The 24,500-nt window shown below is 46.8% G+C and overlaps 1 protein-coding gene across 1 annotated transcript; it reads left to right on the top strand.

Moving 5' to 3' along the window:
• The first annotated feature begins 6,797 nt into the window (after positions 1-6,797).
• Positions 6,798-22,643, top strand: DLK1 (delta like non-canonical Notch ligand 1). The gene is made up of 5 exons (XM_060262679.1): positions 6,798-7,041; positions 11,405-11,468; positions 14,296-14,426; positions 16,635-16,779; positions 21,258-22,643. The coding sequence occupies exons 1-5, from the start codon at positions 6,966-6,968 to the stop codon at positions 21,985-21,987; spliced, it is 1,146 nt and encodes a 381-aa protein (XP_060118662.1). The 5' UTR covers positions 6,798-6,965; the 3' UTR covers positions 21,988-22,643.
• Positions 22,644-24,500: the final 1,857 nt, after the last annotated feature.

Here is a 24,500-nt window from a genome sequence, read left to right as displayed (position 1 = left end):
GAGGAAGGGCGGGAGGGGGAGGCAAACAAGGATTTGCCTGGGGGACAGTGTGGGGGCTGAATTCAGTGCCCCCGCCCTGCCGGCACCCTAGACAAATGCCTAGTGGGTGGGCCGGCCCTGCACAGAGGCAGGCAAGGGCCAGCCACCTCTGAACAATCTCTTGCCTTGAATAACTTATTGGGTCACCATAAGTCTGCTGTAGATGGCATTAAAAACCCCCAGTACATTATTATCTTGCCCTTGCCCTGAGGAGCTCAGGACAACATGCTTCACTCTGCCCTCCTCCATTTTATCCTAACAACAATCTTGCGAGGGAGGTTAGACTGGGAGTCTGTAACTGGCCCCAGGATCACCCAGAGAATTTCAAGGCACATTGAGGATTTGAACCATCGTGCCGGCTGTCCTGTGGCAACCTCAGTGTCTCCTCAAGGTCCAAAAGATGTCCTTTTTATGTTCTTCGGGCTTTAGAGCACTCCCCCGATGCTGCTGTCAGAGCGATATCAGCCATCCATTCCCAGCCTGATTGAAATATCGATTAAATAAGTTTACATTTTTCCCCCCACACTGCGAAATCCGAGCCTACAAGCTGGTTATCTCAGCTCAGCACCTTGTTAAAAATGTTCAGATTCTGTACTCGGCTGCAGCTTAGGTTGCAGATACGTTTGAGTTAAGACTAATTCGGAAAAGAGAGAGATAATAGCATCTGATAGCCCTTTTACTTCTCGGTGTGGCACTTTGGGCAAGGGGAGGGCGGTGGAGTTTAATAAGAAGCAAGTCTGGGGGGAGGGGAAATAGGATAGGATTGGGTGTCATAAATCTTCTGCAGGGGATGATGCCAACAGGGGCATTTCTGTCAGAGAAAAGTGACTGTTTTGCTCTGCAAATCTGGAGATTCTTTCGCACTGAGGAATAAGAGATGGGGAAGGCCACGGTCACAGAGCATGTGTTCAGCATTTGCAAACAATATGCAGATGAACATTTAATTAGTTTGTGAGAGCACAGCCGCCACCAGGGCAGGCCAAACGCTCTGAATACGAACTGATTACAGATGCAATATTCTTGGCTTCAGCGAAAATCGAGGCCAGCAGTGTCGAAGCCAGGAATACTGTCGCAGCTGGACGGCAATGTGTCGGTATTCCTGTGGGGAAATAAACCGCGCCGCAGAGAAGCTGAGATCAGAAGCGGTTTTCTTGGCTCTGCATACTGCCCCCACCCCCAACCCCGCACCAGCAATGTGGGCACCATCACAAGAACACTGCTCCTTTCCATCTCACCAGGGTAATATGAGGACGGAGTGGAGTGGTTAAAGAGTCATATGAGCGTGGGGGACTTGAGTTCAAATCTCAGTTCTGCCATGATAGTCAGTGTGGTGCGAGACAGCCAGTGTGGAGTAGCAGTTATAGTGTCCTACTTGGATCTGCTGTGAAAGCTTGCTGGGTGATCTTGGCCTTGTTATTTTATCCCAGCCTAACTGTGCTCTCACCCTAACATGGATAGGCCAGGCTAACCTGATCTTGTCAGATCTTAGAAGCCCTGGATAGTACGGGGATGGGAAGAAGAAGAAGATGATGATATTGGATTTATTTCCCACCCTCCACTCTGAATCTCAGAGTGGCTCACAATCTCCTTTATCTTCCTCCCCCACAACAGACACCCTGTGAGGTGGGTGAGGCTGAGAGAGCTCTCACAGAAGCTGCCCTTTCAAGGACAACTCTGAGAGAGCAAAGCCATTCCAGCAGGTGCAAGTGGAGGAGAGGGGAATCAAACCCGGTTATTCCAGATAAGAGTCTGCACGCTTAACCACTACACCAAACTCCAAGGGCACAGAGCCAGGCAACTACCTATAAATGTCCCTTGTCTTGGACACCCAAGAGGGTTGCTGTAAGTCAGCTGTGACTTGATGGCAAAAAACTCCCCAAACCGTAGCTCTCGTGGTTGTTGTGAGGATAAAACAGGAGGAGGGTGCTGTAAGCCACGTTGGGTCCCCATTGGGGAGAAAAGGAGGGGGGCGGTATAAATAAAACAATAAAGCCCAGGGTCTCAGGCAAAGGTCCTGCACATCACCTCGCACCTGATCCTTTCAGCTGGAGATGGTGGGGATTGAACCTGGGGTTTTCTGCCTGCCAAGCAGATGTTCTACCACTGAACCATAGCCCAAGGCCCTCTAAAGAATGAACTTCTGATCTTGTAGCTGCCATCCTCTATCCAAGACCAAGGCCTTTCTCTCATTCCCTCTCCTATAAGGACCACAGGGGTTTGGGAGCAAATTCTCCCCCAGGTTTCAGAGGTGTACAACTAGATTCTGGGAACAAACAACCTGGTGTTCCTCTAAGCTGAGTTAATGTGAGCAAGCTCAGTTTTTTAGCCTCTAGCTTAGCTCAGCCTACTCAGGAAGGATGGCCCCCGAGCACACTCATTTATGCCCTGGCTCACAACTTTAATGCCAATAGCTTGCAAAGCAGAATTTTTGCTCACAAGTTTCAACAGCTTAGAGGGAATGTTTGGATGCCTGCTTTCTTTGCTTACAATACTTGCAAGCCTCCTCCCCGCGTCTGCCTTGGAAGTGGTTCACAGCACGGCAAAGCAAATACAGACCCACACATCAATTAAAAGCCAGACTAAGATCAAGCCTAAAGCCACTTGCGGCAGCTATTAAGAACAGCGGCAGTCATTTAAAAGAAAAAGCCCCACCAGGCACTTGAACACCATTTCAGTCTCTGGCCAGGCAACACTGCAGATAAAATGGTGCATAAAATGGCATGCTCTCGGATCCAGCAGCTCTTTTGAACTGCCCATTGATAGGCCCGGGCACAGAATCCATCAAAAATAGTTACACTTGAGGAAGTTATGGCATAATGGTTAAAGGGCTGGGCTAGGAGCAGAGGGCCTTGGCTTTAATCTCCCCCCAGACCTGGTCATATATTTATTTATTATTATTTATTCATTACTTTAGTTTTTCTATCCTGTCCTCTCCGCAAGTGGACTCAGGGCAGCTAACCAGGGGTTGTTTTGTAGAAAAATAGGTGGTGGAGCTCATTACCATAACTCATTAGCATATGCTGCCCCTCCAGCCAAAAACAATCTGATACAAGAAAGGAGAGCCCCAGGCGAGTGAGGCCTGCTTGGGCTGGCTGGAGATCCAGCCAGCCCAAGCAGGCCTTGCTCGCCTGGGGCTTTCCTGCCCCCAACCCTAGTAAAAAGGCCAGCAAGCCACCCGCCACCCAGAATCACATAAGAACTGGAGAAAGGGCGGCATGGGCTTCTCCAGGGGTTAATGAGGGCTGCTGGGGGCATGGCAAAGCCCCTGGTGGCTGGCTGGCTCCCTGCTCTCCTAATCCAGGGAATGTTATGCAGCTGCACCTACTATTCAAGGGACAAGGTAGGTGGAGAGGAGGAGGGGGAACCCTCAGAAAGGTTCAGGAGCTGTGCTCTTGTGAGCTCCTACTGAATCTGAGACCTGCGGCTAACAATCATCTAGAACAATAGTTTTAGGTTACAATTTTAAACAATAAAACTTAATTAAAACTACATTCATGGTGCTACCCCGAAATTTTTGATATAGGCGGGATCATAAGTTTCTTCAATCAGCAGTCCATTCTTTTTTTCCTGACAGCGATCCTATGATGGTTACAATTCTTCGTAACAGATGTTGTTCAGCACTATAAAGTGTCAGTCTTTTCCCATTTAGGTGTTACAGGCCTGCTGAGGCTTTCTAGGTGACCTTTGTCAGAGATCCTCACCTACCTGGTTGTTATGACGATAAAAAGGAGGAAGCTGGGCTAGCCCTAGAATGTCTGGCACCCTAGGCCAGGCTAACTTCTGGCGCAACCCCCCTGCACTGATAATGTCACTCACATGGGGGGTGCCCAGTTTGGTGCCCCCAGAAGGCCTTCACCATCGCCTAGTTTGCCTAGTGACAGGGCCGGCCCTGGAGGAAGGGAGACCAGTGTAGGTCATCCGGACCTCTTCTGAGGAGGAAGAAGATATTGGATTGATATCCTGCCCTATACTCTGAATGTCAGAGTGGTCACCATCTCCTTTACCTCCACCCCCCCACAGCAGACACCCTGTGAGGTGGGTGGGGCTGAGAGAGCCGGTTTGGTGTAGTGGTTAAGTGTGCAGACTCTTATCTGGGAGAACCAGGTTTGATTCCCCACTCCTCCACTTGCACCTGCTAGCATGGCCTTGGGTCAGCCATAGCTCTGGCAGAGGTTGTCCTTGAAAGGGCAGCTGCTGTGAGAGCCCTCTCCAGCCCCACCCACCTCACAGGGTGACTGTTGTGGGGGAGGAAGGTAGAGATTGTGAGCCGCTCTGAGACTCTTCGGAGTGGAGGGCGGGATATAAAGCCAATATCTTCTTCTTCTCCCAGAAACTGCCCTTTCAAGGACAACTCCTATGAGAGCTATGGCTGACCCAAAGCCATTCCAGCAGCTGCAAGTGAAGGAGTGGGGAATCAAACCCAGTTCTCCCAGATAAGAGTCTGGCCACTTAACCACTACACCAAAGGGCAGGACTGAGGAGAGGGGAAATTATAAACAGACACTGTGTGATCAGTATGGCAGTGGAAAGTGCTGTCAAGTTCCAGCTGACACATGGCGTCCCCATGGGGTTTTTTCAAGGCAAGAGACGTTCAGAGGTGATTTGCTATTTCCTGGCTCTGCGTCATGACCCTGGTATTCCTTGAATGTCTCCTGTCCAAATGCTAGCCAGAACTGACCCTGCACAGCTTTTGAGATCTGATGACTTACTTCACTCTCCTTTCCTCCATTCTGTCCTCACAGGAACCCTGTGAGGTAGGCTAGGCTGAGAGTGTGTGACTGGCCCAAGGTCACTTAGCAAACTTCAATGGCAGAGTGGGGGGATTTGAACCTGGGTCTCCCAACACTGTTAACTGCTACACCACAACTGGTGTCTTCGCACCCCTGAATGTTTTAAATGTTTGAGAGCCAGTTTGATATAGTGATTAAGAATGGTGGACTCTGATCTGGGAGAACTGGGTTTGATCCCCTACTCCTCCTCCACCTGCAGCCAGCGGGGTGACTTGGGTCTCTCTCAGCCCCATCCACCTCACAGGGTGTCTGTTGCGGGAGGGGAAGGAAAGGAGATTGTAAGCTGCTCTTCAAGTCTCCATGAAGGGCGGGATATAAATCCATCTCTTCTCCTCCTGCTCTGTTCTGAGAAGTCATCTTCAATTGACTGGGGCTGAGGGGCCAGTTATTTATTTATATAGCTTCTGTGCACTCTTGAACTGATGCGCATAGTAAAGACAACAATCAAATCGGCCTATACCAGGCCAGCCTGCTGTACCACAGTGAGGGGCCACTATCTCTGAAAGAGGATTTGTGGCAGGACCACCTATCAACTCCATTATGACAAAATCTGCAATCCAAACCTCATGGCACTGTTGATCGGATACCTCAGCCTGTTGATCATATTGCCTTATGTTGTGAAATACATCTTGAGTCTCCATGAGAAAGGTGGGCTGTAAATGAAATGTAAAAATAGAGCTGCCAGATCCAGAAGCAGCAGCTTTGAAAAGCAGGTGCTGAGGACAGGTGAAGGGGAGGAGGCTACGGACTCATCTCCTGTTCATAAATTTCCCAGGGAAGCCTGCTGGAAACTGACTAGCTGGCCCTCCCCTTATGTGCCTGTGAGCTTCACACACCTGGAAGGGAAAGGAAGCTCCGGGCAGAAGACTTCAAAAGCAGATTTCCAACTCCAAGATGGGAAATACCTGGAGATTTGGGGGAATATCCTAGGCAGGGGGAGGGACTCCAATAGGGCTGTGACGCCATACAGCGCATCTACTAAAGCTTTCATTTCTTCCAGGGGAAATGACCTCTAGGGTCTGGAGCTCATTTATATTTCCAGGGGATCTCCAGGCCCTTCCGGGAGGTTGGCAACCCTATTCAGACGCGCTGCACCTTTCGGGACTGACCAGCGGCTGGGAGGGTGGCCTGCCTCGAGGGGCTGACCGATGGCGCGTGCGCCGCAGGAACGGAATACCGTCTCTGTCTGCTGCCAGGATAGCTTTGGAGACCAGAGACCAATTTCGCAATAGAGCTTGAATCCTGGTTTAACTCTCTCCCCAAACTGACATTCTACACTAGAATCATAAAAACCAACGTTATGACTCTATGATTTTAGCGCAGAATGTCAGTTTGGGGACAGAATTAAACCAGGATTAAAAGCGTAGCGCAAAATTGGTCAGAGTTTACCGACTGCCTCGCCTCGGGCTCTCGCTCCCTGCTGCCCCCTCCAGGCCGGGCTGAATAACGCGCCCTTTCCCCGTCGAGGTGTGGATGCTTTCTGATCACGTTGCGCGCAGCCGGGGAAAAGGCTCTCGTGAGGGAGCGAGACGGAGCTTAACCCTTTCCGCCCCGAGGCTGTGTTGGCTCCTCTGGGGAGACGCGCCTGGGCGCAACACGTGGCGAGAAACCCAGTGAAGAAGAGCGGTGCTTCCAGCAGCAGCTCAGCTAGGGAAGAGAAACCAACCCCCCTCCCACCCCCTTTCCCTATTTTCGCTCCACTCCAGCCCTTTCCCTCTCGCGCTCTCCCCGCCTTCCCTTTCCTCACGTGCAGGCGCGGGGAGGGGTGGGTGGTCGTGCGAATGGCTTCCTTCCCGCTTCCTCTCCGTTGTTAACCCCTCAAGGAGCTCGTCGTCCCGCAAGGCGAGGAAGGCGCTGGGCTTCTTCTCGTCGCCGGCAGGAAGGAGAGAGCCGTCCCTCCCCCAGTTTGCTGCGGAAGGAAGGAGGGCACCGGCGGCTCGCCCCAGCCCTGCCGCGCTTTCCCCTTCCTGGAAGACCAACCCTGCTGCTGCTGCTGGGCGCGCTTCGCCTGCCGCCGGCGGGACAGCCGCCCAGAGCCTCCCTGCGTGGCGCTGCCTGCCTGCCGCCTTCTCGCCGGGGATGTGAAGCGGAGCGGGACTGGGAGCCCCTTCCCCAGGCGTCTGTCTCGGGGAGGGAATGGCTTTCCAGGCGGCCTTCCTCCTCCCCCTCGGCGGCTGGCTCTGGCCGCTGATCGCGCTCCCCCTGGCCCAAGGTAAGGAAGTGGGAGCCGGGCTGCGGCGGAGCAGCCCGAAGGCGGCTTTGTTCGCTCGGAGCCTCTTGGGCTATTCTTGTCCGGGGCAGCCAACTCGGGGGAGCTGTAGTTGGGGCGCGGAGGGGGGGGGGGCGGCGTGCCTTGCATTCTGGGCTCTTCTTTGCAGAGACTTTGGGAAGTTTGTCAAAATTCGACAAAAAAGAACAGAACTCTCTGGTTCGATTCCGATCCATTGGAGAGAGAGAGAAAGGGGATGCATAAAGGCGATTGTGACCGGCTGGTGGTGCATTCGCAGCGGGGCACAGGGAGCCAAACGCGTCTGTCTGTCTGTCTGTCATCTCTCTCCATCTATCATCTTTCTGTCTAAATGCACAGCTAAGGGGTACAGCAGGATGCACGCTTCTTTTGGGAGCAGCGAGTCAGCTCGAAGTCACTGGGACTTCCTTAAGCGTAAGTGTGCATAAGGCGAGCTGCACAATTAATTGCATCCTTGGTTTGTACTGGAGTGGATTGTACAAGCCTGGCTTCCAGAATCCCTCTCTTTCATTCACCTTCCGAATCGGACCATGTGAGAGTGCAGGTGGGTCTTGCAATCCACGAGTGACCATCTGTTGTAAAAAAAACTTTGCAGATCTTCTCGCAACCTCCATGCTATTTTTAAGCACAGCAGTTATTACTACTGCAAAGCCCTTTTTTTAAAAAATAAAGGAATTGTTCAGCGTCTCCTGCCTCTGCAGGAGGAAAATATCTTCGTAATGGACCAATCGACTTGCATGGTTACTCACTCTCCCTCCCTTAGGGCTCATTCATCTGTACTAATTAGCCCAATTTGGCGCCCCCCCCTCTGTTGGTGCCCGGGGCAAGCACCCCCCTCTGCGCCCCCCCCTGCCATTCATCCCTGGGAGGAGGAAATGTTCAAGTTCACTTGCGCACCCTCCACCGAAGCAGGCTCAGGGCGGCTCACAACAACAAAATAAAACAATCAATTTACAGATAGCATGACATTAATATGACAATTTGAAAATCAATAATTAAAACAATGATTGCACTGTTCTTCATCTTTGTTAATAACGATAAGACAAATCACTTGGCTGTGGAGCACGGCAGCTTAGCGAATGAGAGCCGTGATGCATGAGATTTCAGGCGCATGTTCTCGCCTTTGATAAAAACTGGCCAGCCGTGCAATCCTAAACAGAGCTACACCATTCTAAGACCACGGTATGGTGTAATTCTTCTTCAGAATACAGATCTGCCTGATTGTTGTATGGACGACAGCAAAAACGTTACGTGCATTATAACAGCTTTGGAATCTTCTTTGGAACCAGATTGTATAGAAATGTTCTATTTAAGGCACAATAGGCTACAATCCTAAGAATGTTTTTTGGGGGGAGTAAGTAACATTGACTAAGATGGGCTTAGTTTAGGATTGCTCCTTCTAAATCCCATTGATTTCCCTGGGTATGTGCTTAACTCCACCTTCCAAATCAATTGGACTTGGAAAATCGTGAACTGTAAGTGGATTGTGCCTTGTCGGCCCAGTGCTGGTCATGCTCAGGGGTAACCACATGTCTTGGTTGAGGTGGGAAACAAGGCTGGCCAAGAGGGTACAAAGGGATCTTTTAACCCATATATACCAAGGTCGATTTCAAGAGGAAAACTCTCAACGACTGAGACCAACTTAAAAAGAATTAGGTTGCTTTATTTGAGAGGTATTGATTAAGTGCACATGCAAAGAACAATCAAAGATAACTTTCAATCAAGGAATACATGAACAGGAGTGAGTTCAGAGCCAAATACAGGATTTGGGGGGGGGGGGTGATATACCACCAGATGTGCAGAGGTCCTCAAAGCGGCTGTGAGTTCAAGGGACAAACTGCCAGGTAAGCATGGACAAGTAAAGAAAAATAATGATAAGAGTTGGATTCTGCTCAGTGTATCAAATGTAGCATTCCTTTCAACGCCACTGTATTTCTGGAGAGCTACTACTCTTGCAATAATCGAACTCTCAAGCAGAAAAACTCACAGAATAATGCCTGCTAAATATATCCAGAATTAGTCCTCTCCTTCAGCTCCATATATCAGATGAACACAGTGATCTAGATCTGTGTATCATTGTTATCCGTTGTTGATACTGACCTAATGTGGCATTTTCTTTAGTTTAGCTCAATCCTACATGTTTGTTCGGAAACTGCTGAATTCAACTGGAGTGATTCTCATGACTTTTCCCTCCCTGGAGCTAGAAGTTGTATTTTAGACAACCAGCAATTGGAGATGCCAGGCTCCAGGTGGGACCTAGGGATCCCTGGATTTATAGCTCATCTCTAGAGATGAGTTCCCCTGGAGAAAATAGATGCTTTGGAGGGTGGACCCTATGGCACTGTACCCCACTGAGGTTCCTGTCCTCCCCAGGCTCCATCCCCAAATCTCCATGAGTTTCCCAGCCTGGATCTGGCAACCCTACCTGCCCCATACCTCACCACTGAGAGTCAGTTTGGTGTAGTGATTAAGAGCAGTAAACTCAGGTCTGGAGAATAGGGTTGATCCCCCACTCCTCCACATGCAGGCAGCTGGGTGACCTTGGGTCAGTCACAGTTTTCTCAGAGCAGTTCTCTCAGAACTCTTATCAGCCCACCTACCTCACATGGTGTCTGTTGTGGGGAGAGGAAGGGAAGGAGATTGTAAGCTGCTCTGAGACTCCAAGAGAAGGGGGAATATAAATCCAACAACAATCCCTCCTCCTTTTTCTTCTTCTGCCCCCAAGGGGGATCTGGCAACCCTACCAACAACATAAAGACTTTCAATTAGCTGTGGTTCACATTTACTGTACTCACATAAACCTTCTTCCAAATCAGACCCTTGATTCACCAAGTTCAGTACTGCCCATTCACACTGACAGCAGTTCTCTGGGGTCTTAGGTTAGAAGTCTTTCACATAAGCTACTGCCTGATCTTTGGAGCCAGTTTGGTGTAGTGGTTAAGTGCACAGACTCTTATCTGGGAGAACCAGGTTTGATTCCCCACTCCTCCACATACAACAACTGGAATGGCTGTTGTAGGAGTTCTCACCATAGCTCTCGTAGGAGTTGTCCTTGAAAGGGCAGCTGCTGTAAGAGCTCTCAGCCCCACCCACCTCACAGGGTATCTGTTGTGGGGGGGGGGAGGTAAAGGAGATTGTGACTTCTCTGAGCTTCTGACATTCCCTTCTTTGAAATCCGATTGTGTAGAAATATTGTTACGTTTAGGGCCCAATCCGTGTGAAGTCATAGGTTACAATCCTAAGGACACTTTTCTGGGAGTAAACACCATTGAGTAAGAAGGACTTACTTCTGAGCAGACCAGTTTAGGATTGCTCCTCCTAAGTCCCATTTCATTTTGTATTTGGGGGTGGGGTTGTATGAAAAGCGGACTCTTTGATCCAACACACCCTTCTTTAGAGATAAGTTCCTTTGAAATCCATCCATGGCATTTTCACAAAAATATGTTCAGATTTGCAGCACTGGGTTTATAATTAAGAGAGGACATCTGAGCTGGACTGTTTTCTGATCAAAGTTGGCATCAACAGTATTAAGGAATCTCATATTCGGGAGATCTTCACTTCCATCTGGCAGTATTTCCTGCGTCTTTGAGCACTGATGCCTCACCTTCTGCGCTGCTTGCCCAGCTGGCTCCATATTCCTGCCTCTTAGGTCCCCCCACCCACCCCATTCTCACTCTTCCTTTTTCTTTTCTCTCCCTCTCCCTTATTCTCTGCTCTTTACTGCCTGGGCATGTGCAGCATTTTATGTGTATTTAGTTCATTTGTACCCCCACCTTTCTCCCCAATGGGGAACCAAAGCGCCTCACATTGTTCCCTTCTCCTCCATTTTATCCTCACAACAACCTAGGGAGGTAGGTTAGACTGAGAGGGTGTGACTGGCTCAGGGTCACCCAGCCAGCTTGCATGGTGCAAGTGGGGATTCGAACCCAGGTCTCCCTGATCATAGTTCAATGCTCTTAACCACCACACAGGCTCTCATTTCTTGTTGAGGGGCTATGTTGGGGAGGTGGTGGTGGTGATGTTACAGGGAGTCCATTATTACATCTGTTATTTTAAGTGCAAAACAAAAAGATATTAATGGGGGGAAAAAGAATCTCACATTTGGAAACCATGTTATTAATAACTGATAAGTTAATAATTCACAGATTTAAATTAGTATGTTGCCTTTAGGCTTGTTATTTAGAAAGGTGTGCTAATTGTATGTGAGTTTTCATAAAGTATGCTATTTTAATGGACGGTCTTCCCTCTAAAACACGACAGAGATCTTGTTCTAGAGGTGGTGGTGGTAATAACTTGAAATATTGTGTCATCCATTTGATTCTTTCAGGGATTGACTGCCAGCCTGGTTGCCACCCACAGTATGGATTTTGTGAAGTTCCCGATGAATGCAGGTAAGTTAACTAGCAAGAAAGACAGAGAAAGCAAGACCCCGCATTGTCTCACTTAACGATCTTTTGAGTTTCAGTTGAGTTTTCAGGCAACGAATAGCGTGCGAGTAATTTGTCTGAAACAGAGATTGTGCTGCAGTTAGAATCGCATGATGTTTTTTAAAATAAACATGGTCACTCCTAATTATCTCTAGGAATTGGGCTCAGAGACATGACACTGTACTTTGGAGGTTCTTGTTGGACCATTTAGAAGTCTGCAACTCAGCTGTGTTGGGGCAGCATGCACAGGCCCAGGCAGAATTGTAGTCACTCTGCTGATCAGCTGTTTGGAAAATGAAATGGATCCCTCCCCCAGGCTTCTGGAATATTGGGGTTGCCAACCTCCAGGTGATAATACTACAAGAAAAACCTTGAACAAATTTACAACTAAGCTGCAATTAGTATTTAAAGTTTAAATTTCCAATATTACAAAGAAATGCACATCTATAATACAACAATAATTAATTACACTTGAAAAATGGTGAGTGTGATACACTATGATTCGTTCCAAACCAATCACTCATAGAGCTCACTCGTAACAGTCCCAATATTATGAAGCACAGGGCTTTTTTTGTAGCAGGAACTCCTTTGCATATTAGGCCACACACCCCTGATGTAGCCAGTCCTCTTGCAGTTTACAGTAGGCCCTGTAAGAACAGCCCTGTAAGCTCTTGGAGGATTGGCTACATCAGGGGTGTGACCTAATATGTATTTTTTATTATTATTATTCCATTTAGTCTGTTACAACAAATATTTGTAACTATATACATTTCGATCTCTCCCTCCCTCCCTTTACTCTTAGTCTTTTCACCCCAGCCATGGGCACAAAGTCTGAATCTTCCACTGAATGTCTTTTCTTCCTTCTTTCAATAACCAATCTAGATAGGTCTTCCATTTGGTCTTAATTTCATTAGACTTCCCTTCCCATGCTGTCTCTTTGTTGATTGACGCCACGATGTCTGACTGTATAAATTCAAACAAATAGTTGTGCCAGATTTCTACTGTCCATTTACTTTTGTCTTTCCAAACCAAAGCTATAACCGCCTTTCCCGTCAGTATCATAGCCTTAACTAAATTTTGAATACTCCTATCCATTATCGGGATGTGGCCTAATATGTAAAGGAATTCCTGCTACAAAAAAGCTTGAAGCTTTTTTGCATAGTCCCAATGCAGTTTTTTATGTCACATCAAAAGAATTTCTCAAGGATAGCAGCAAGGAATAAAGTGCCTGTGTAAGAAAAGTGCTCTGGCAATCTGCTCTTCATATAGTTCTTAAAGCCACTTCTGATGGAGCATGTTGCCAGCCTACTGATCACCAATTTTCTACCAAGGGCTGCTTCCAGGAGTGAAAACAACCCTGGAACGTGCCAAACCGAGTGACCCTGGTGACTCCACAAACTAGGCATGCAAGTGTCCCTCAGCCCAGTAGTTCCAGTAATCCTGTTGACCCCCCCCCCATTGCTGCTGCTTTCAAGCAGTATAAGAGACAGGGGATGAGCTGCCATAGATTAGTATTGCTAATGCTGGCACCTTCTTCTCCCCATCCCCGCTTGGGGGGATCCCCCCATCCCCGATGTAATGACTGGAAATTGAACAGTAGCACTTTAAATGAGATGCCATTAGGGTTTATAATTTCTTTTTAATGTAACTGATTTTATTGATATCAATATTTGTATTTTCTTTTGTTGTACATCGCCCAGAGCCTGGCACTGGCCGGGATGGGGCAATTTAATACTACTACTAATATTATTATTATTATCATCATAATCAACAACAATGAAGGTGTGAGCCAAGCGGCCCCTTAGTAATTGGCGGAATAGCTGGGGCTTGGCTGTGCTTAGATACCAGTGGCACTCTAAGGCAGTGGCCCGCTAGGAAATTTCCCTGCCAATCCGTTCAAGGCTACTTCCAACAGTTGGGTCACTAGAAGGACTCCTTCTGGCAATAGAGTCAACCTCTGTTTGCATGCATGGGTTTTCATTCATCTCTGATGTACAGGTGGAATCCTGTTTCCATGGCACCTTCCAAGGCAATGCTGTTCAGACTGTTTAAACGTCAAAGAGGTATGTGCAAGACTTTGCACACACAGAGCTTAAAATGTGACCCCAAAGCTCTTCTTCTGCAAGCCTTCAGTGTTCACTTCAGAAGAGAAGAGAGCTCTCTATCATGCAAAGAAGCCTGCATGGAGCTCTCCACTGCAGTGAATAAGACAGTCCATATGCCCAAGATTCCCATGTGAATGGGTGCACATACAGGGCTCTGAAGTGGAGGTAAAAGGTGATCATCTTGAAACTAAAAAATAAAAGCCAGCTTTGTCAGATATCTGGAAAAGTTGAAAAATATTTAAAGGTGTTTCTGGAGTGCTTCTGTGTAAGGTGGGGAGGTCATGGCTCAGTGGTAGAGCATCTGTTTGGCATTCAGAAGGTCCCAGGTTCAATCCCCACCATCTCCCATTAAAAGGAGCAGGCATAGGCGAGGGGAAAGACCTCTGCCTAACACCTTGGAGAGCTGCTGCCAGTAGACAATACTAACCTTGATGGACCAAGGGTCTGATTCAGCTTAAGGCAGCTTCATGTGTTTGTGTGTTTATGGGTTAATGAACTGATATTGCTTTTATATTCTATTTGCCAAAATCATAGGTTTCATTCATTTAAACTTCCATGTACACTAGCTGTCCTGAATCGTCTCAGCCAGTGCTCGTATTGGGCATTCCAAAACAAAAGCAGCTGAATGATATTGGTAAAAAGAGGTCTGAGCTAGGCATAGTACTTGTTGCTTGTGTCTCTTGCAGGTGCCAACCTGGCTGGCAAGGCCCTCTCTGTGATCGGTGCATCCCCTTCCCAGGTTGCCAGTATGGAACGTGTGCCAAACCATGGCAGTGCATCTGTGATGAAGGATGGCTCGGTAGCCTTTGTGACACAGGTTTGAAGTCCTTTCCTTTCGTAGGGTAGAGCTGGATGGGGTGTGTGGTTTTCTGATTCTTTTAATCAGTGTCTTCCTTGCCCCATTATAAACAGAATGCAGCTGCTAAGGATGCTATGCAAAGGGGGCAGTTAAGAACATCAGAAGAGCCCTACTAGATCAGACCAGTGGCCCATCTAGTCCAGCATCCTGTCTCACACAGCAGCCAACCAGTTCTGGAGGGCCAACAACAGGGCCTGGAGGCCGAGGCCTTCCCCTAATGTTGCCTCCTGGTTCTGGGATTCAGAAGAGTAGTGGAGGTTCCCCTCAGTCACTGGGGCTAGTAGCCTTTGACAGACTTATCCTCCAAGAATCTGTCTAATCTCCCTTTAAAGCTGTTTATTGTTGTGGCCATCACTATATCCTCTGGCAGCAAATTCCACATTTTAATCACTTTCTCTGTAAAGTAGCATTTCCTTTTGTCCTGAACCTACTGCCCATAAGTTTCATTGGATGCCTTCGAGTTCTAGTCTTTTGGGGGAGGGAGAAAAATTCCCCCTTGTCAGCTCTCTCCCTCCTGTGCATAATTTTATAAACTTCTATCCTAGGGTTGGCCAAACTCACTTAACACAATAGCCACATAGAATAAACAGCATATGTTTGAGAGTTGCAAGACATGAATGTCATATGTTTGAGAGCTGCAAGACGAGGAAGGAAGGGAAGGGAATGGAATGGAATGGAAAGAACCGAACTTGAACTTTAAATGCATTCTCTAAGCCACCAGCTGGCTTGGCTTGGAGAAGTGATTTAAATGCCTTTTCAAAACCAGCTGACAGGGTTGTGGGGATTTTGAGAGCCACACAATATGTGTGAAAGAGCCACATGTGGCTCCCAAGCCACAGTTTAGCCACCCCTGTTCTATCAAATTCCCCCTTAGTCATCTCTCCAATGTCTTCCTTAATTGTGCAGTTGACCCAGTGGAAGGAAAAAGACAAGAACCTGTATCTTTCTTTCCTTCTGGGGCAAAAAACACCTTGCTGTGTGTATTATGGCCCTTTTGTGAAAGAGGGATTTCCAGTAGTCACTGAACAGAGTGGTTACAGCGCCATCTGTTGTTGAAGATGTGCAGGAGTTTAAGTATTTTCTTTCATTTTGGAATGAAGATAGCTTTTGCAGCAATTCAGATGATGAGGAGTTTGGATGAACAGAATTTTTGCTTAATTTGAGTTCTAGGAATCATGGCTGTAAAAGGTTGATTTTCATAACTGGTTTTTCCGGTTCTGCAGTTCAAACCAATTTAAGTTTTTATCTCAGTTTAGCTGTAACACAGGCTTACCATATTTTGAAAAGCAACACAAGAGAAGATATTTCCTGACAGACTACTTAAAACAAGTAATCACTCTAAGAAATCTCATTTGAAATGTTCCTGCTATTTAAGCTGTGATAATTGCTACTAACTAGGAATATTCCTAGGATTCCAACCAAAAAAGAGAGGACATTTTCATTAATTTTTTTAAAACAGCCCAAAAGAGGATGGACACACCCACAAAAAAGTCCACTGAAGGCAATGAATGGCAGTTAGAAATGCATACTAATGGCAAAAATATTTGCCCATATCAGTTTATGTTAAAACCGTTAGGTATTCTAGTAGTAGAGATATACAAAATAAATAATAAAGTCAAACCCATGTTTATTAGCTTTACTGATCTAGCGAGGGAAGGGTTACTGGGAAATGCTAGAAATAAACCAAGGATTAAAATCCTCTCTGACTGCACTAACCTACATGTTAACTCTCTAAAGTCTAAAACTCATGTATTTGCCCCAGGCGAGAGTTAGGACAAAGACGAATGAACTTTCTAAGCCTCCACACCTGGACATCTTCTGATCTATAGATTACCCAATTGGTGAGTCCCAAACCTAACTATGCATTTTGTCACCTTGCTCTGGTGGCAAATATGTGCAGTCTCTGCTACTGGGTCTCTGAATAAACTAGCCGATAAACTAAACACCCCCCCGCCCCAATCCACAACACCTGCTATCTTGGATGTGAATTAGTCCCAGCATCAAATAAGCCAGTGGTCTCTGAATAAACTATAAGCATGCATAAACAAACACGTAAATTCTTCCATCATGTCAGTCTTGCTAGAGAAAGCTCTCGCTGCTGTTAATGATGATGGTAAAAAACCTATCCTGTTATAATCAGTGGGTTTTTTTAAATCTCTGATCCAGCTGTTCATCCGTGCTCTTCAAAACCCTGTATGAATAACGCAACTTGTATAGAAACTGGGGAAGGCGGTGGATACATTTGCTTGTGCATTCAAGGATACGCCGGGAAAAACTGCCACATGAGAAAAGGGTCCTGTAGAGTTAATGGGTAAATATGGGTATATTTTTTCTTATATAAATGGTGAATGCTTGTTATTGGGGGAGGCTGCCTTTTGATCATTTTATACTGCTTTGAGTCTAAAGAGAAATGAAGTGGGCAACCTTGTTTGTTTATTCATTTCACAAAGAAAATAGGTGCAATGGGGTGTAGAGCTGAACCCACCTTATCTCTGCATGCTGCCCAGAGACACTTTATTTCCTGGTTCACTTACTGAATCAGGACAAGAAAAAAGGGCAGAGACAACTCCTTATGGACATTCCTCCCCCCCCCAATCCACAACACCTGCTATCTTGGATGTGAATTAGTCCCAGCATCAAATAAGCCAGTGAGGCTATCTGCCACCATCACTGGGAACTGGAATAGCATGGTGACTTTGAAAAAGTGACCTTGTGGGTCACAGCTCTGCCTGTGATACAGGGTTGCCAGCTCTGTGTTGAGAAATACCTGGATATTTTGAGGATAGAGCCTGAGGAAATTGGGGTTTAGGGAGAGGAGGATCCTCAGTAGGGTACAATGCCATAGAGTCCACCCTCCAAAGCTGTTATTTTCTCTAGTGGAACTGAGCTTCCTTCCTTCCTTCTTTCCTCCCTTGCTCTCCCAAACCTGGCTCAGAGCAGATGACAATGCATAATTCATAATAAAACTTTCAAAAATACAACGTAAGTTAATAATAGCAATAAAATCAGTACAATAGCAGTATGGAATTTACAATTTAAGATGGCAAACTCAAATGGAGAAGGGAGGAAAGGGGGAAGTGGGGGAGAAGGGAGACTAGGGATGAGTTGTAATATTGGGAGATCTCTATCCCCCTACCTAGAGGTTGGCAAGTTTACACAGTCTTCAGGCAAGACATCTCTCAGGTTACCTGTTGCATTGATGGTGTTGAAAAGTGCCATCAAGTTGCACCTGACATGGCAAGCCTGTGGAGTCTTCAAGGAAAGAGACATTCAGAGATGGTTTTCCATTGCCTACCTCTGAACCATGGCCTCCCATCCAAATAGTAGCCAGGGTCAATCCTGCTTAGCTTCTGAGATCTGACAAAGCTGAGCAGGCCTGGGCTATCCAGGTCAGGGTACCTGTTGCATTATGGAGATAATAATAATAATAACAACAACAATAATAATAGAGAAATAACGTGGTGTAGCGGTTGTTGGATAATTGGATAGATAACTGTTGGTTGTTTTTATGATGTAACCTGCCCTGAGCCTGTTCCATGGGAAGGGTGGGCTAAAAATAGAATAGAATCAATAAATAAGAAAGATTGTTTACGTTTGCGGTTACAAGACAGTTTACATTTGGCAATCCCACTTCTGTCCCCACTCCTCCATGGGATAGCAGCACCACTCAGATTCGATGCCATCTTGTTTTTAAGGGAACTTAAATGGTTTTATCTGAATCTGGAATGGTTTATTGTGAACCATCTGGAGCCCGGCTCTTGGAAAGGGTGGTCAGAAATTAAATAAATAAAATTGTCACCATCAGGTTTGGAAATACCTGGAGGTCTGAGGGTGGAACCTTGGAGAGTGGAGTTTAGGGAGGAGAGCTGTAATGCCATGCAGTCCATCTTCCAAAGCAGCCATTTTCTCTTGGAGAGATGGAATAAATATTTTACATAAATACTAAATAAATGTGCAGTGTATGTAGTAATGTCCCGAGTAATTCCAGGAGATTTTGAGGGGAGTTTTTTCCATGAGAGGATGAGGATTCAATCCCAGATCTTCCGGATACTAATCTGACCCTCTGACTATTACATCATGCTGGCCATCACAGAGAGCCAGTTTGGTGTAGTGGTTAAGTGCGCAGACTCTCTGTGAGAACCGGGTTTGATTCCACACTCCTCCACTTGCACCTGCTGGAATGGCCTTGGGTCAGCCATAGCTCTCATAGGAGTTGTCCTTGACAGGGCAGCTGCTGTGAGAGCCCTCTCAGCCCCACCCACCTCACAGATGTCTGTTGTGGGGAGAGAAGATATAGGAGATTGTAAGCCACTCTGAGTCTCTGATTCAGAGAGAAGGGTGGGGAATAAATCTGCAGGCTTCTTCTTTTAGGCGTAGTTACAAGTGCTATCAGTGGCTGCATACTAACACACAAGCCATTGTCAGATTGAAGTATTGAGCATATTTATATTATGGAAAATAAATTTAAGGAGAGGTTTGAGCTTTAATTTGCGGGCCATTAGACTCATTGTTAACTGCCTTGCTAATGTTGACAATATAGAATTGGCTTTCCTGAGGTCAGGAAAAATGGGGGGAAACAATGAGGTTTTTACAGTAGAGAGAAAAATGTGAATATAATGATTCCATTATAGCATGGGTTATGAACAAATCACTTAAAAAATGAAATGTTCAGCGCAGCCTACAGCACAGCCAGACAAATTGGATTGAAATCCATTTAGCCGTGTTGTCATTAGTCCAAAGAGTTGCATTTACAGCTACCCTGACACTGTGAGCACTGGAACAGAAACCTTTTCTGGGAAGGCTGGTGTATGGAGGAAACTTGCTAACTCATGGACAGCCTCTCTCCCTCTCCCCGCCCTCAACCTCACAGGGTTGTGAGCAGTGTTCCCTCTAAGCTGAGTTAGTGTGAGCTAGCTCACAGTTTTCTAGCCACTGGTTCACAAATTTTTGTCTTGGCTCATGAAAAATGGTCCCAGAGCAAACTAATTTATGCAGTAGCTCACAACGTTAATGCCAGTAGCTCACAAAGTAGAATTTTTGCTCACAAGACTCCACAGCTTAGAGGGAGTATTGGTTATGAGGACAGAATGAAGCAATAGTGCTTCACAGTATTTATCTGCTTTATTTCTACCCAGGGTTCCAGACTGTGTCTGGGAACTGGCAGGAGATTTGAGGTGGGGTGGGGACCTGTGGATTGTGATGTCCTGTCTGCCACTACATCACTTCCAGATTTTGTAGAGGAGCTGTAGGAACCACCAGAAATTAGGGTTGGCAGCTCTGGGTTGGGAAATGCCTGGAAATTTTGGGGGTGGAGCCTGGAAAGGGCAGGATTTGGGGAGGGAGGGACCTCAGTTGGGTTTAGTGTCCTATGGGCCATTATCTCCAGGGGAGCTGATCTCTGTAACCTGGAGACCAGTTGTAATTCCAGATCTCCAGCCACCATCTTGAGACTAATAAATACAATGAGACACAGATAGAAGTAACTGAAATAGAGCTCAAGCCTCCTTGAAACCATCCTCTACCAGAAAAAAAACTCATACCCCTTTAAATATTTATGTAACAAATTTAACAATAACTTTTTTCCAAACCAACAATCTGACTCATTGTAAGTACTTTAAAGTTGAACACACAACAACAGCCTATGGCCAGGGAATCAAATTTTGTAAAATTCTTAAGAAGTTCAGATCAATCTCTTAATCTTTTAGAGGGGAAACCCCAGTCCATAGAGCAAAAGACAATGTATCCAAATATTCAATATTCAATCTTTCATGAGTCCAGACTTTGTGGCAGCGTGGCAGCAACAAGTTGGTAATCCTTTTCGTCGTTTCACAAGAATGCTTTTTCCAGGCTTTCCACTTCAAAATAGAATCTCTTCGCAAGAACGCTCACTCACAAGACCAGTGATTACCACACAGAAAAGTATGCTGTGTGAATGAATGTACCTTTATGTGTACCCCTTCCTCCTTCCCTCTCTCCCTCCCCCCCCCTCTCTCTCACACACACACACACACACACAGGGTTGTGAGGATAATGGAATAGGAAACTGCCTTGGGACATCAACTCTATGTCACAGAGACCCATAGCCCTGTTTAGTTTTGGCACTCCAACCCCATGTAAGGCGAGTGTGCAGCACCTGAAGTCCTCCTGGTACATGTGCCACTGCACTGCATGAAGAGGGCAATGCATGTGCTTTCCTGGGTGCATCCAGTTTTGGTATACAAAGCCCACTCTATGTGTACCAGAGCTGTAAAATATTCATCTATGCCTTTTCATGTAAATGTTTATGTTTATGGAGAGAGTGTGTACTGGGAGGATTATGGGTTGTGCACTCGCATCTTATACGTGTGGGTTGGAGCACCAAGATGGAACATCTGAAAAGGGTTGTTATCTTCACAGGATTGAGGTAAACATCTATTGGGATAAGGATGACTGTGACTTGACTGGAGATTTTGGGTTAAGACAGGAAAACAATATGAAAACATAAGAACATAAGAGAAGCCATGTTGGATCAGGCCAGTGACCCATCCAGTCCAACACTCTTTGTCACACAGTGGCCAAAAAACCCAGGTGCCATCAGGAGGGCCATCAGGGGGCCAGGGCACTAGAAGCCCTCCCACTGTGCCCCCCCCCCCAGCACCAAGAATACAGAGCGTCACTGCCCCAGACAGAGAGTTCCAACAATACGCTGTGGCTAATAGCCACTGATGGACCTCTGCTCCATATGTTTATCCAATCCCCAAACACAACTGGTTGTAAATAATTTTTGGAATTCCTCATTTTGAACTGCAGTTCTCCATGCAAGAACGGTGGCACCTGCGTGGACGATGATGGCTTTGCACCCAGACCCTCCTGCCAGTGTCCCCCTGGCTTTACCGGCATATTTTGTGAAGCAGAGGCTGATCCCTGCAAGTCAAACCCGTGTCAAAATGGAGGAAGGTGTACCAACATCAGCGGGGGCTTCAACTGTCAATGCCCTGCTGGGTATGGAGGCATGTTCTGCAGCAGCCACGTCACATCCTGTGCCAGCAACCCATGTGCCAATGGCGGGACATGTCATGAACACCCAGAAGGAGGTTTTGAATGTATTTGCAGGCCACACTTTGTCGGGGTCAACTGTGCTTCTCACCACAAAAATGCAAGTGGGATCGTGCTGGCCAAACACAAGCAGAATCACCACCTGCGCGCAAAAGCTTCCCACAGACCACTTCATCCACAAGAACAGAATGTCCTGACCATAAGAGAGACCATTGAAAACAGGTCCTCCTTCATCAATAAGAGCCAGGTCATTTGTTTCATTGTTTTGGGCTTGCTGACGTGTCTCATCGTGCTAGGAACTGCGGGGATTGTGTTTTTTTCCAAATTTGAAATGTGGCTAGCAAATGCCCGATACACTCACCTGGTGCGTAAGGAGCGGGATTGCTACCTGAAGGCCAATGAGGGTGAGAACCCTTCAGTAAACATCATCTTCCCTGAGAAGATCAAACTGACCGACTACTCTAAGAACTATACAGCCATCTAGTTTCTACCCACAGTTTTCTGCTTAACCCCAGCCTGTCAAGGTAGTATTGTTCTTGTCGCAGCGGTGGCTGGCTTTTCATGTTTGTTCAAGGAAATTTTTGCTGGCTTTGGGGACCAGTTGATGAACCAGGAACATGTTTTATTGGTGTCTCCCAGATAATGACTCTATTCCAATTTTTTAAAAAGAAGATCAGATTCATATTGGTTTGGATCCAGTTTGATGTTTTCACGGGCATAAGGATTTCTATCCACAGAGCATGCCTTTTGTGACTTCTGTTTTCCATGCTAGCTCAAGTAAAAGGTAAAGGCAGTCAGTCCCCTGTGCAAGCACCTGTCGGTTCCGACTCTGGGGTGACGTTGCATAACGAAACCCTTCAGGAAGGCTACTTGGGGGGTCATTTGGGGCTGCTGAAGGAAGGGGGAGCCACAGATGTTCTGCTGCATGAGTGCAGCATTCTTGCACAAGAGTAACTGCTGCACTGGATCCAACCCATTGTGAACCAAATGAATCTTAATTTCCTTTTTAAAATAAAAAAAGCTAAGTTAACCTTTGTAAAATATGACAACTGTTATTATATCATGATGCATGTTTGGCCATTGTGGTTCTTCAATATCACTTCTCAATGCTTATTTTTAATAAACAGTAATTAAGGGCTATGCAAAGTTTTCTTCTTTGGGAGCGTTGGGTTATGCTTCACTAGCATCGACTTGGGCATTGCCTTTGATCTGATTTTGGTATTGATGATGAGGTTGATGCTGCAGCCTACATGGTATACATGCAACAGTATTCATAATTCAGCATTTTACAAAAGGTATTCCGTGTGGAGGCCTTGTTCTGCCAAAGTACAGGTGGATCTGGATGAGCGCCTGCATCAGCTGCTGATTTAGAGCTAGTTTGGTGTAGTGGTTAAGTGTGCGGACTCTTATCTGGGAGAACCGGGTTTGATTCCCCACTCCTCCACTTGCACCTGCTGGAATGGCCTTGGGTTAGCCATAGCTATCTCAGAGGTTGTCCTTGAAAAGGCAGGTGCTGTGAGAGCCCTCTCCAGCCCCACCCACCTCACAGGGTGTCTGTTGCGGGGGAGGAAGGTAAAGGAGATTGTGAGCCGCTCTGAGACTCTTCGGAGTGGAGGGCGGGATATAAATCCAATATCTTCTTCTTCTTCTAGATGTGTCATGGAAGGAAGGAGCTGTGGGCTGGAACTTCAACCATGTAGTCTGGCTGGAGCATCAACCTGGTTAAATGTTTAAGCAACATCTCGGGTGTTCCTAGGGCTGCCAATCCCCAGGTGGGGGCAGGCGATCCCCCAGTTTGAAGGCCCTCCCCCCACTTCAGGGTCATCAGAAAGCAAGGGGGGAAATGTCTGCTGGGCACTCTATTATTTCCTACGGAGACCAATTCCCATAGGACATAATGGAGAATTGATCCACGGGTATCTGGAGCTTTGGAGGGGCTGTTTTTTTTAGATAGATGCACCAGATGTTCAGCATAGCATCCAGTGCCTCTCCCCAAAATACCCTCCCAAGTTTCAAAAGGATTGGACCAGGGAGTCCAATTCCATGAGCTCCAAAAGAAGGTGCCCCTATCCTTCATTATTTCCAATGAAAGGAAGGCATTTAAAAGATGTGTGGTCCCTTTAAATGTGATGGCCAGAACTCCCTTTGGAGTTCAATTATGCTTGTCACAACCTTGCTCCTGGCTCCACCCCAATGTCTCCTGGCTCCACCCCCAAAGTCCCCAGATATTTCTTGAATTGGACTTGGCAACCCTAGGTGTTCCCCCACATACAGCCCCTGTGGCAAGGAAAGATCTTTTCCATCATTGTTCTCTGAGATTTATTAACTGGAGGGTATGTGCTTCACCACTGAGTTATGTCCCTTTCCTCACAACATAGCTGGGTCTTATGTTGTAGATTTAAATGACCTGTAATGTCAGTTATTACTGTGCTAAATACACATTTTCTCTAGGATGGCACTATAGAAGAAGAGGGTTTTTTTATACCCTACTTTTCTCTAAGTGACTTACAGTCAGGGCTTTCTTGCAGAAAAAGCCCAGCAGAAACTCATTTGGATATTAGGCCACACCCCTGACACCAAACCAGCTGGAACTGCGTTCCTGTGCATTCCTGCTCAAAAAAAGGCCTGCTTACAGTCATCTTTCCCTTTCTTTCTCCACAACAGACACCATGTGAGGCAAGTGGGGCTGAGAGAACTCTGAGAGAATGTTGACTGGCCCAAGGTCACCCAGAAGGCTTCAGGTGGAGAAGGACTGGGTAAAGCCAGTTTGGTGTAGTGGTTAAGTGTGCGGACTCTTATCTGGGAGAACCGGGTTTGATTCCCCACTCCTCCACTTGCAGCTGCTGGAATGGCCTTGGGTCAGCCATAGCTCTGGCAGAGGTTGTCCTTGAAAGGGCAGCTGCTGGGAGAGCCCTCTCCAGCCCCACCCACCTCACAGGGTTTCTGTTGTGAGGGGAGAAGACATAGGAGATTGTAAGCCGCTCTGAGTCTCTGATT

Source organism: Heteronotia binoei, chromosome 21, assembly GCF_032191835.1.
Source record: "Heteronotia binoei isolate CCM8104 ecotype False Entrance Well chromosome 21, APGP_CSIRO_Hbin_v1, whole genome shotgun sequence".
Classification (NCBI taxonomy): Eukaryota; Metazoa; Chordata; class Lepidosauria; order Squamata; family Gekkonidae; genus Heteronotia; species Heteronotia binoei.
Note: the sequence above shows the minus strand (reverse complement) of the source record. Positions and strands in the feature narration are given on the sequence as shown.